This window comes from Podarcis erhardii (assembly GCF_964252035.2).
Source record: "Podarcis erhardii genome assembly, chromosome: 1".
In the NCBI taxonomy this organism is placed as follows: domain Eukaryota; kingdom Metazoa; phylum Chordata; class Lepidosauria; order Squamata; family Lacertidae; genus Podarcis; species Podarcis erhardii.
This window is the reverse complement of record NC_138497.1, coordinates 84,865,851-84,878,196: the sequence shown is the minus strand read 5'-3', so window position 1 is coordinate 84,878,196 and position 12,346 is coordinate 84,865,851. Positions and strand designations below refer to the sequence as shown.

General features: G+C 45.1%; 1 protein-coding gene across 1 annotated transcript; it reads right to left on the bottom strand.

Moving 5' to 3' along the window:
- On the bottom strand, positions 1 to 8,722 carry RHOD (ras homolog family member D). Its single transcript, XM_081878363.1, has 5 exons — positions 8,363 to 8,722; positions 5,585 to 5,672; positions 2,124 to 2,233; positions 1,358 to 1,492; positions 1 to 437 (listed from the first exon to the last, which is right to left on the bottom strand). Exons 1-5 carry the CDS (start codon positions 8,507 to 8,509, stop codon positions 270 to 272), a joined length of 648 nt encoding a protein of 215 aa, XP_081734489.1. The 5' UTR covers positions 8,510 to 8,722; the 3' UTR covers positions 1 to 269.
- Between the last annotated feature and the right edge of the window lie 3,624 nt (positions 8,723 to 12,346).

The window sequence follows — 12,346 nt, the reverse complement described above, 5'->3', positions numbered from 1 at the left end:
TTCTCTAGTACCCTGTTTAATGAAATGAGCTGTTTTGAGCCTCCTTGGAAGCAAAGTCCTCAATCAATCCACTGTAATTGCAGCCTCTCCCAAGTTTATGTTCAACTGAAATCCTGCTGAGAATGACTGACCATAAAGGAGGCAAGCAGGATTTTGTACAAGACTTAGGGGCTCCCTAAAGTGTGGGGTGCTGGGCAGTTGCCAAACACCCCACCAAGCCTCCACTGTTGGTTCCATCCATCTGCTGACATGTTGATCTACTCTGGCTATCAGGAAAGCAGGCAAGTCCTTTTGGGTTTGCGCCTGCGTTTCTTCTTCTTCATGGTACTCAAGGCTGCTCTGGAAGCCTCTGTGAATATGTCGATGATGTTCTCATGGAAACGAGCTGAGCACTCAAGGTAGGCAACTGCATGGAGATTCCGGGCCAAAGTCTCTCCCTATAAAGGTGTGTGTGGAGGGGGGAAGAGGAGAATAAGAGAATGTCATCAGCATCAGCATCATAAATTTATATTTATACCCCAGCCACTCTGGGTGGCTCCCAACAGATGATGATGATGATGGTTATTATTATTACTACTACTACTATGATAAAACATCAAACATTAAAAACTTCCCTAAATAGGGCTGCCTTCAGATGTCTTCTAAAAGTCAGATAGTTGCTTTCCCCCTTGACATCTGATGGGAGAGCGTTCCACGGGGCAGGTGTCACTACCCAGAAGTCCCTCTGCCTGGTTCCCTGTAGCTTCACTTCTCGCAGTGAAGGAACTGCCAGAAGACCCTCAGAGCTGGACCTCAGTGTCTGGGCTGAACAATGCGGATAGAGATGCTCCTTCAGGTATACTGGGCCGAGGCCATTTAGGGCTTTAAAGGTCAGCATCAACACTTTGAATTGTACGTCATAGATCTTGTTAGGGAAAGGGAGGAGAGTGAAGACCCTACCAAAAGGAAAATAAGGGGTGGTCCATGACATTTTACTTCCTGAAACAGAAAATCTGCACTGAATCCCAGAGTAAGAAATTTTCTGCCCTTTTGTGACAAGACAAAAGCTGGTGCCTGGATTTGACCATCTCAGTGGTGGGGCTGCTCCTGCTCAATAAACTTCTATTAGGAAGAAATTCCTTTGCATTGCAAACACATACTTTAACTAATATTTGATTGCAACTCCTCATTACCAGCACCTGGCAAGGATGGGGCTCTGGCAAGAATGACCATGTGGGCAGAAGTAAAAACAACAACATGTCTGCTGTGTCCCAGAGACATGTCTGTGGGATTCATATTGTTTAGTGTGGAAGTCCATCGGTGCTGACTCTTGCCCGTGTGAGGCTGGTGCAGAAGAGCTATCTGCTGATTGTATTACCTTCTGATATGTGATGGGCTCTAGATGGTCCTGATGCAACCTCCTTAGCAGAACCTTGTCCTTTCTTAGGTCTGTCTTGCATCCAACAAGCAGGAGTGGAATCCCTCTGCAGAAATGGTTCACTTCAGGGTACCACTAAAAGGGGACACACACACACACACACATGCACACACAGAGAGAGAGAGAGAGAGAGAGAGAGTAAGTAAGTAAGTAACATGGTGGTGAGGGGCTGGATCCTGATATATAAATGAGCAGAGAAATTAATAGAGGTTTTTCTGAAGAACCACAACTTAAAATGTTTAGTTTGTTCACTATATTAACGAAAATGAATTGTTTCCTTAAATAAGGCACCCACATCTGCTAAATGATGCCTTTCCTATTTACTACTTCCCCTCTTTCAATGCTTCAGGAATGCTGTAGTGACCTTCTCTGGTAATGTTTGTGTGTGTGCATGCCAACTTGGCATACCAATTTGATTATACCACACACACACAGGAAATTTGTGTGCTTAATCGATGCTAGGGTACAACTGGACGCCATTTTGAATCAAGATGGTGGACTGGAGTTTTCAAGACGACACTGATTTTTTTGGTATCTTAAAATTCCTGAGCAATGTTGGGTGCAAATCTGCAGATTATATCTACATCTATCTATCTATCATATCACATTATTCTTATATCACCTATTCCATAGACTCCAGAGGCAGCTATTCTTACCGAGTTCATAGATAGCCTTGACTTAGTTACTGCATAGCCTTTTTTTTTACCTTTGTGAGAATGTTGTTGAAGCTGGCAGGGCTGGTGACATCATAGCACATGATAACAGCATGAGCCCCATTATAGGAGAGGGGGCGGAGCCTGTCGTAATCGTCCTGCCCTAGGTGGAGTGGAGACAAAGTTGTACGCATTGCTTTCACCTCTGTAGCGCAATATGCAAATGCTCCTTGCCGAGGACAAATGCTTTTTAATAAATATCCCCCTTTCATGTTGCATTTCACTGTCCAAAATATTAACAACTATGTTGGTGTAATTTTTTTTTTGGGGGGGGGAATGGGTGAAATTGCACTAAATGCTTGGGCCGTGTTCTGAACTGCACATCCTCTATGACTGGGTTCTGCTTCGGGAAGGAGCCAGGTGGTTAGAAACAGTCCTAGGATAAATGCCTAAAGCACAACTCACCCACCGTCCCTTTCTCTAAGGATTGTGTGAATGTGCAGTGGGGTGGTGTTGGTGGTATAAAGCCAAGACTGCTTTTGCTAGTGTGAGGTGTTCACTGCTCAGTGCAAAGCATCAATGTCGTGAAACTGAAGGTTACATGCTATAGCATGGTGAGCTAGCATGGCAAAGTGCTAGTGGATCTCTCTGTCAATTTGTATCTTTGAAATGCTTATTTCTAAGACCAGAATAATTGTATTTTATAGTAGATTAGTTCATGATGTACCAGCATCAGTTAACGTAGCTAGCATGTTTATGCTTGTCTTGTGCCATGAGACAATAAATGCTTTATACAGTGGTACCTCAGGTTACATACACCTCAGGTTACATACGCTTCAGGTTATAGACTCCGCTAACCCAGAAATAGTGCTTCAGGTTAAGAACTTTGCTTCAGGATGAGAACAGAAATCGGGCTCCGGCGGCGCGGCGGCAGCAGGAGGCCCCATTAGCTAAAGTGGTGCTTCAGGTTAAGAACAGTTTCAGGTTAAGTACAGACCTCTGGAAGGAATTAAGTACTTAACCTGAGGTACCACTGTACTTTGAACTGAACTGAGTGAGAAAGGAGTTGTCTTAACCGGGAACTCTGGACATGGCCGTCTACTGGAAAGCAGGAAGACTCTGAATGTTGCGCTGGAAGAATCTGCTGGAGCTGCGCATACTCTGCCGATCACACTAGTCAAAGTGTGGTGTTGTATCAACAACAGATGGTTGGACCCGAGTCTAACAGGTTAAGGGCCAACTGGCTTCTACAAGTCCATCAGGTTAGACCTTTTTTAATCAGAGGATTTCAATTCAGCCTTTCTACTGCAAGATTGCATGGTTAGCATGGAGACAGGTTCCTACTGAAAATGAAATTTTAAATGGAATGTTTGAGCCATTAACATCTGATTAATTTATATTTAAGCAAGCCAAAAAATGCCACCACTTGCATTTCCTTAGGGGAATATTGCTGCATTGCATTCTAACTTGTTAATCTTATCATCCTTATCACTTAAAAGATACCTTCATAATAAGAACATGTGCCTGAGGGCAGGGAGTGGAGTGAGGGAGGCTTTCCCTTTTGTCTTCCCTCAGAAACCTGTCTCAGATAACCCACTTAAGCACTATCAGGACCCTGCTTGGCAACTCTGGGAATTCAGAAGTTTTAAAATACGACTTCTAACAGAACAGATTTACAGTATTCACAGGAAAGTTCTCTTCCTCATATTGGGGCTGTGTACGCACTATACTTTGAAAGCACAGCCGAAGCACATTCTTTCTTTCAAAAAGTTTCAGCCGCTGTAGTTTACCCCTCGCAGAACTACAATTTCCAGCAGCTCTAAACCAACTACAATACCTAGAATTCTTTGCGGGTGTGTGTGTGTGTGTGTGTGTGTGTGTGTGTGTGTGTGTGTGTGCGTGTGTGTGTGCGCGCGCGCTTTCAATTAACAGGAGAGGTATTGTGTGTGCAAATTTGGTTGGGCTGCCACCTACTGGAAGGAAACATTTTAGTCACAAACCAGGATCCAGTCATATACAGTATTGGCACATTCAGGTTGTGCTGTTACAGCTGATTGGGAGCTCTTGCTCAAGAAACCAACTTCTCCAAAAGATTGACATTTTTGCAAGAAGAAAAGTGATCAGAAAATGCACTGGAAAGTGGGGGTGGGTGAGGTGGTGACATCTGCTTTGATGCAATGTTATTTAACCTCCCTACAAAGGAATCAGAACTGGTTGGCATCAATGGAGGGTCGAAGGCTCCTTAAATAGCCAAGGTCATCTAACCTCCCTGCAACAAATCAGGAAAATGCTCAGTAAGGTTTCCAGGAGGTTGTACCATGAAAATATGGACTTTTGGTGGTAAGTAAGTAAGTAAGTAAGTAAATAAGCCCTCCAAATATTAAGATATGTTTTATTTACAGGTTTAAGTTCAACTTCTGTTCTGTTTTCTACTCCACATTAAAAAATAGAGAATTTCTTTTGAAGAAATATTCCACATACTGTATTCTTTAACCAGAGTTTTCATCCTTATTTTCCCAATGCAGTTTCCACCTAAGTGAGTAATACTTACTACCTGTGTGACATTTTGGGGAAGGGGGTTCCACCCAAGCATTTTAACAATCTATTGATACTGCCTCTTTGAACAAAAATCTCTATCAGGGAGCTTGTAGCATCTGTAACACCCCACTCAAGTTTAATTTAGGTTTAGTTTGTTTGATGTATGTATCGCTTCACACAACCAAAAGGAGTCTCATCAGCAACACAGAAAATGTAGCGTATGATCATTTAAAAGAATGCAAATACACTGAAAGCAGGGATTTTCTGGCTGCTATGACTGGCGCTCCTATTAAAGCCCTGGCCAATCACTGGAACATCCAAATGGCTTGGGCTGTCGACACAAGTGCTTTACAGAGCTCGCTTGGCACCTTGGTATGCTCCTAAGTCGGGGTCAGGGCTTATGCCCTAAGCCCTGCCCACCCCTGTCCCCCATCTAGCCCATGGTAAGAAATGTACTATTGCAAAAGGGAAAGCACATTTTGATATAATTGTACAGTGGTACCTCGGGTTAAGTACTTAATTCGTTCCGGAGGTCTGTACTTAACCTGAAACTGTTCTTAACCTGAAGTACCACTTTAGTTAATGGGGCCTGCTGCCACCGTCGTGCCGCCGGAGCCCGATTTCTGTTCTCATCCTGAAGCAAAGTTCTTAACCTGAAGCACTATTTCTGGGTTAGCGGAGTCTGTAACCTGAAGCGTATGTAACCTGAGGTGTATGTAACCTGAGGTACCACTGTATAGTTGGCATAGCAAAATCAGTTTTTCCTTATGAAAGTGCAACCCTACTTTCCAGCCGACAGATCTCAGTGGCCACAATGAATATGCAGAAATCTGTGTCACACCTAGCTTTCTTCTGGTTGATGATGCCTCTATGACTTGACAGCATACCCATTCTCAGCATAATATGACCCGATAATATGACACCTTCCAATGTGACTGTCCGTAATCCTCCCCTTCAGCTACCCTGACGCACACACCTGCTGTATCCCAGAGACTGATATTCACTTGCTTGTCGTTGATGTGGAAGGGGGCTGAATATTTCTCAAATACTGTTGGGATGTAAACCTAGAAGAAGAGGAAGGTGAGAAAGAGATGTTTTTGCCTTGTCTGTGAGAAAGGACCGTTTTGTATTCTATCTCCATTCCAACATTTTTTCTTCAAGATGCTATTGTGCATCCTTTTCCTCAACATTTTGCTCAAATGAGCCTTTGCTCAATGTCAGGAGCAGATGGCCTGGTGGGGCACTGCCACTCACCTGACTTCTGGCCAGCCACATTGTTGCTGCTCATTGGGAGGTGCAGAGGTTAGATTGGTGCAGTGCAAATGCGCCAGCAGGCACACAAGATTGTCTCTGCTTCTGTGTTTGCACCACACTGGCTTCACTCCTCTCTTTCTACTTCCCAGTAAGCAGCATGAAAAGTCTGGTGGTCAGGTGAGCGCAGCCATCCCACCCCATCATCTGCTACCGATCCATGTACTGTGTTTGCTGCCAGGTGGTACTATGTTTGCTACCTTTTGAGAACACCAGAGGTGACTGCTCCATTAGGAAGAATGTGGCAGTGACCCATCACCCTCAGTCTCCTCTCAGTCAGTTCCCACCTGCCTCCCACCTGTGCTTACAAACAACCATCGGGGTGGACCTGGTTATCAGATTTCTCCTCCTTAGCCTCAGGGTTGCTCAGGTGCAACTCAGCAAAGAGGAGGATGGGGGCAGAACTAGAATCAGTCAGGTCTCCTGTCCTTGATTCTGGCTCCTGCCTCCCGCTCAACCACCCCTAGTGGGCACTACTGGAGAATGCACACCGGACAAATTCTTCTTTTGTATAGCAACAGTATTGGCAACTAAATAAAGGGGTTTTTTTGTGAAAGCAAGTTTGGTGACACTGACCAGTAGTACTCTTAGTCACAGCTTGAGTTTTCCCTACTGAACTTGTTCCAGAGAAGTACCAAGGGTCCCATTACCCACGACTCCAAGGAGATGGTGAGAGAAATTTGCTTGCCTTGTTTTTGTTGGTAGAATTTACCATGTTAGATCAGGGTTGGGGAAACTCAGGCCTGAGACCAAAGTTGACACCCCCAGCCTCTCTATCTGCCCCTTAGGACTCTTCCCAGGCCATATATAAATGTATAAAGCTAATAAATTTAATTAATAAATGCCCTTTCCCCAGACCCCACCCTGTCACCAGTCCCACTTTCCTTGGGTAGTTTTGCCAGACTGGAATGTGTCCTTAAGCCCTGATGATGCCTTTTCCTTGCCTGGGTAGTTGACAGAAAGAGATGGGTGAGTGTAGCCTCCTGCACAAAGCTAGTATTTACATTAATTGCTCCACCCACAATTGCCTCTGGCCCTGCCCATTTCTGTCATGTGGTGTCATGGACTGGTTGGACACAGAGTGGTGGGAGGCTCCAGCTGGGGAACCCCCAAGGGAATTCCCAAAGGACGAAGGCTCAGAGCCAGGGAATTGGTGTTGGGATGATGATTAGTGGTCAGAGGGAGAAGAGGGAGCAGACTGGAAGGAGGAGGTGCCGGAAGTTGAAGTGGTAACAGGCTTTAGTGAGCAGGAAGAGGCTGTGGCAGAGAGCAGTCTAGAGGCAGAAGTGGAGGCAGGAGAGGAGGGGGGACAAGAGGCAGAGTGGAGGCAGGCTTCTGAAGAGGCCAGGGGGTCTCCCCCTCCTGTTGTGACAAACTCCCCTCCGCCCCGGACCTCCGGAACCCACAGAGGCATGAAGAGGGTGGAGCAATGAGAGACAAGACAAATAAGCTTTAAAGAGCTTGGGAACGAACCTTGGGAGGAGGAGCCTTAAAGAGTGGTATGAAGGCAGGGACCTTTAGTCCTTGCCAGTGGCGTAGCGTGGGGGCTGCAGGGGGGGCCGGCCGCACCGGGCGCAACTTCTGGGGTTAGGGCAAATCCACGGGTTAGGGGGCGCAAATCCACAGGTTAGGGGGCGCAAATCACTTGCCTTGCCCCGGGTGCTGACAACCCACGCTACGCCACTGGTCCTTGCAACTGCCTCACTGGGGCAAGACCTACTGGGAAGGGTAGCTGTGCTCACTAGGGCTGAGCTATTTTTCTTTTAATAAAGGCTTCACTGACATCTTGTGAGTCATTGCTGACCTGACCCTGATACCCACTCATAAATGTGGCCCCTGGAAGGTTACCTAGAATGGTAAAGGGACGCGGGTGGTGCTGTAGTCTAAACCACTGAGCCTCTTGGGCTTGTGGTTTGAATCCCTGTGATGGGGTGAGCTCCCGTTGCTCTGTCCTGGCTCCTGCCACCCTAGCAGTTTGAAAGCACACCAGTGCAAGCAGATAAATAGGTACCGCTATGGCGGGAAGGTAAATGGTATTTCCATGTGCTTTGGTTTCTGTCACTGTCCCGTTCCGCCAGAAGTGGTTTAGTCATGCTGGCCACATGACCTGGAAAACTGTCTGTGGACCAACGCTGGCTCCCTTGACCTGAAAGTAAGATGAGTGCCACAACTCCATAGTCACCTTTGACTGAACTTAACCATCCAGGGGACCTTTACCTTACCTAGAATGGAATGTAACCCTTGAGTTGAAAAAGGTTTTCCCACCACCCCTATCTTAGAGGTTCACAGAACGATAACCTCAGGGCAGTAAAAACAGCAACAACCCAAACCCACTTTGAAGGTTGGACAGAATGCATGGTCAGTTTGCCTTGGACAGGATATAGTATGGCAAATCACAAGCATATTATTGGTGGTAGCAATTCTGTGGATAGACAGGGCTTACCTTGGGGAAGTCTCCTTTTGCAAAGACCATGAGCAGCGATGTCTTTCCGCAGCCTCCATCTCCTACGACAACGACTTTGATCTCAGGGATTCCTGGAGTCTCCCGGTTGGCACCTAACTGGTCTGGAGTCTCTAAGCCTCTTTGCATCTCTACCAGCCCCCAGGGCTCTACAAAGGGATATCTTTTGCAATGATCCAAGGAAACGGCAGATGAGATAACTTCTTTTCTCCGTCAGTTGTATAACAGGGCTCTTCCACGCCGAGATCTGCAGGTTGACTCTTTTCTTTGCTGTAGATTTAAATATCAAGGCTCACAGCACAAGGTCAGTGGGAGAGAGTGGCCAAGGGTGAATGTGGAACAGCAGGTGTGGCTGGAATGTGAAAGGATTGGTTGGCAGAGGGTGGAGATTGTAAACAGGGACATTTTCCCAGAAGCATCCACCCTCAGGGTGATGACGAATAGAATGGAAGATAGGGAAATTCACATATCGGCAAAGTGCTTTTCAAACAGTTCACAAAGCAAGGAAGATGGGGGCATCACCCATGTATCGATTAAACACTGTTAAATCCTGTTCATGCCCATATCTTACATACATTCAGGACTACACATGTGCACAGGTGTAGCACACAATGGTATACTCAACAAAATCCACAGAGGAGCAGAAGTGATCTAGATAAAAGCACACACTTTGTGTAGTTGTGCACCATCACATTTGATCCTTGTTCTGATGCCAGTGTAAAAATGTATGCATACTCCGTTATGGATGCAGAAACACAGCAAACAGTGCATGTGCAAATTTATATACAGACACATGTGCCACCTGCACAGAGTTAATTGAATATTCAAACTTAAATCTTCACCAGCACTTTGAGGCCACATAAGTCTTTTTATCTGCTATAAATTTGAGGGAGCATCTGGTTGCTTTCTGTTTCCCTAGGAGGGAACTTACGTTGGCAGGCTGGGCAGCAGTTAAATACACAGGCGAGACCTATGAAGGAGTCTACGGAAATGGTAGTGTGTCCATTTTCAAAGAGCTCATTCCTCTGTATGATGAAGACTGTGGCCAGAGAAGATTGGCTTCTGGTTTATACCTGCTCACTTGACTACTACTTTGAGTTGAATATGAATGAACTGCTTTGTTCAAATTAATGGGCCATTAACCATTCACCTCCTGTGCTCTTTATTGCTCTCAAGCAGTGTTTTCTTTCTCTCTAAGCACAGAGGTTCTGATCCTCCAACCTCTTCCCTTGAAGAAATGGAATAAAATAATGCTCTGTCTAAAAGTCACAGCCAATGGGTGATCACCAACTAAGTCATATTCAGAGTAAGGTAAAGGTAAAGGTAAAGGGACCCCTGATCATTAGGTCCAGTCTAAGTGCATATTCAGAATATTCAGAATATGCACTAAGTGCATATTCAGAGTAGAGCCACTGAAATCAATGCACGTCAGTTCCTTGAGCCTGTTGATTTTAGTGGCGCTCTTCTGACTGGGAGTAGCACAGAATATCACCAGGGTTTCAGAGGGAAGGAGGACTACAAAAGAAAAGGCTATCAGTCAGATTGCATCCTACTTTCCGTCCATAAGAAGCTTTACAAAGGTAAAGCTTTGTAAATTGACACCTGTCTATGAACACAATTACTTAATTCACCGATGAAATAAGGGTTGCTGAATGTGGGCTTCTATAGCAGGGGTCAGCAAACTTACTGCGCCTCAGGTCGGTGTCTCCAGCGCTGATCATGCGGCGGGCTGGAGGGTGGGGGAGCGCGTGCCCATACATGTGCACACACGCTATTTCCGGTGCACTTCCGGGTTGGAGGCACACCGGAAATAATGCTTGCGCATGCACAAATAATGCTTGTGCATGCACACAAGCTATTTCTGGTGCTCCTCCGACCCGGGAGTGGGCAGCCATGCAGCGCAGTGCCGGTAATAGCAGGCGGCAGCAGCGGGCGGCGGGGGTCGCTGCGGGCCAGATAAACGAGTCCCTTGGGCCTTATCCAGCCCGCAGACCTTAGTTTGGGGACCCCTGTTCTATAGCTTTATAGGTGCATGGAAATAGTTGTGTCTGGTGAAATTTTGTCTTTGCTGCAATTCTTACAATCATAGGTATTCTTTGAAGAATAGAACAACAAGAGAGACATTTTTACTGACCCTTGAACACCAGCTTAAGTGCACAGAAATGCAGCTGAGGAAGCTCCCTCCATTCATATCCATGGCAGATATACCTTCACTTGCTATGTTGCTGTGTGTCAGACTGTTAAGTGTGCACGCAAGGGGGGGGGGGAGGAATTAAAGTAACAGCATGGTACTCCTAAGGGGTGGGCAAAATAGGCTCGTGACCACAGCACATCCACTTGATATACATTTGAACCCCCTCCCCTTTGATTAGGTTCGCCACACCTTTTCCAGCATAGCCAATGGTCAGGGATGGATGGTCTGTTCAGAAACCATCTTTCTTATGCAGTTATGTATTCACTGGGAGGACAGATTATTCAGAATCAAGAAGGGTTGCTATACTGGGGCAGAGAGATGTTGCACTTCCCTTTGAGATAGCAGGAGATCCTGCCAATGGAGCTTCTCTTGCCTTGATCCTCCACCAGTTTTTTTGTCCACCCTCCTCCCTTGCCTTAAGTGGGACAGAAGAGGAATGCAGCTCGTAGGAGAGGAATATGATCGAGGGGAACAATGGTGAACCTGGACAATCTTGCAGCCTCTAGCCTTTGAAACAGCAACACAATACCTCCTGGTTGCAACTTGCCAAGCATACAATCGATTCATACCAGCAGTTCCTTTATAGTCACCCAAAACAATCAGGACAAACAAAGTCCAAGGTAGAATGTGCAGTGACTCACACTGGCTCAGTGTAACTTAGCTGATAGACTATGAGTCCCGCCCACCCACCACTTATTGAACGGCAAGACCAATATTTCATCTCTACTCATCAGCTTCAGAATGGGGAGAATACTAAGCTGCTCTTCAGAGTGGCAAATGAAACCTTCAGTTGAATGGCTGCGCACTCTGGAGACATTGAGGCAACACAGTCCTAAAAAGTTTTACTCATAGCTCCCAACCGAGCTGAAGATCCTTAAGAGATTCTTTCTCTGGGATGTTGCTGCCATCATGTGGTCATAAAATTCCTTGTGCTTTTTGTTATCTTGTTATCTAAAGCCCATAAGTTAAACCAAATGATGCTGAAAGGGCTAGTCATTTTTTGTTTCTGTATCTTTCAAATATTCATATTTTATATGTAATAAAATACTTAAAATTTAGCAAAATAATGTTACTACCCCCACTCCCAATACTAATAATTCTTTTTAGGGACTGTGAATGTAACAACTAAAATTTGTTTTGTATGTATGTTTAATTTTAATTCAGTTGTATTTCCTTCCTTTTTTCTTCCTTTTTTCTTATATGTTATTGAAGTGTATGTGCTTTCTAAAATAAATAAAATAAAATAAAATAAAATAAAATAAAATAAAATAAAATAAAATAAAATAAAATAAAATAAAATAAAATAAAATAAAATAAAATAAAATAGCTCTTAACAGCTTGTGACCAGTTTACTTCAGAGTGAGTTTTACTTCAGAGTGAGTTTGGCTAATATGGACTTAAAGGGAGGTTTAGACCACATTCTAGTCCTTTGGGTGGGCGTGATTTCATAGCCTATGTCGTGTTCCCATTGTTCTTTGAATCATAGAATCATAGAATCATAGAATCATAGAATCATAGAGTCATAGAATCATAGAGTTGGAAGAGACCACAAGGGCCATCGAGTCCAACCCCCTGCCAAGCAGGAAACACCATCAGAGCACTCCTGACATATGGTTGTCAAGCCTCTGCTTAAAGACCTCCAAAGAAGGAGACTCCACCACACTCCTTGGCAGCAAATTCCACTGTCGAACAGCTCTTACTGTCAGGAAGTTCTTCCTAATGTTTAGGTTTCTTGTAGTTTGGAACCATTGCTCCGTGTCCGCTTCTCTGGA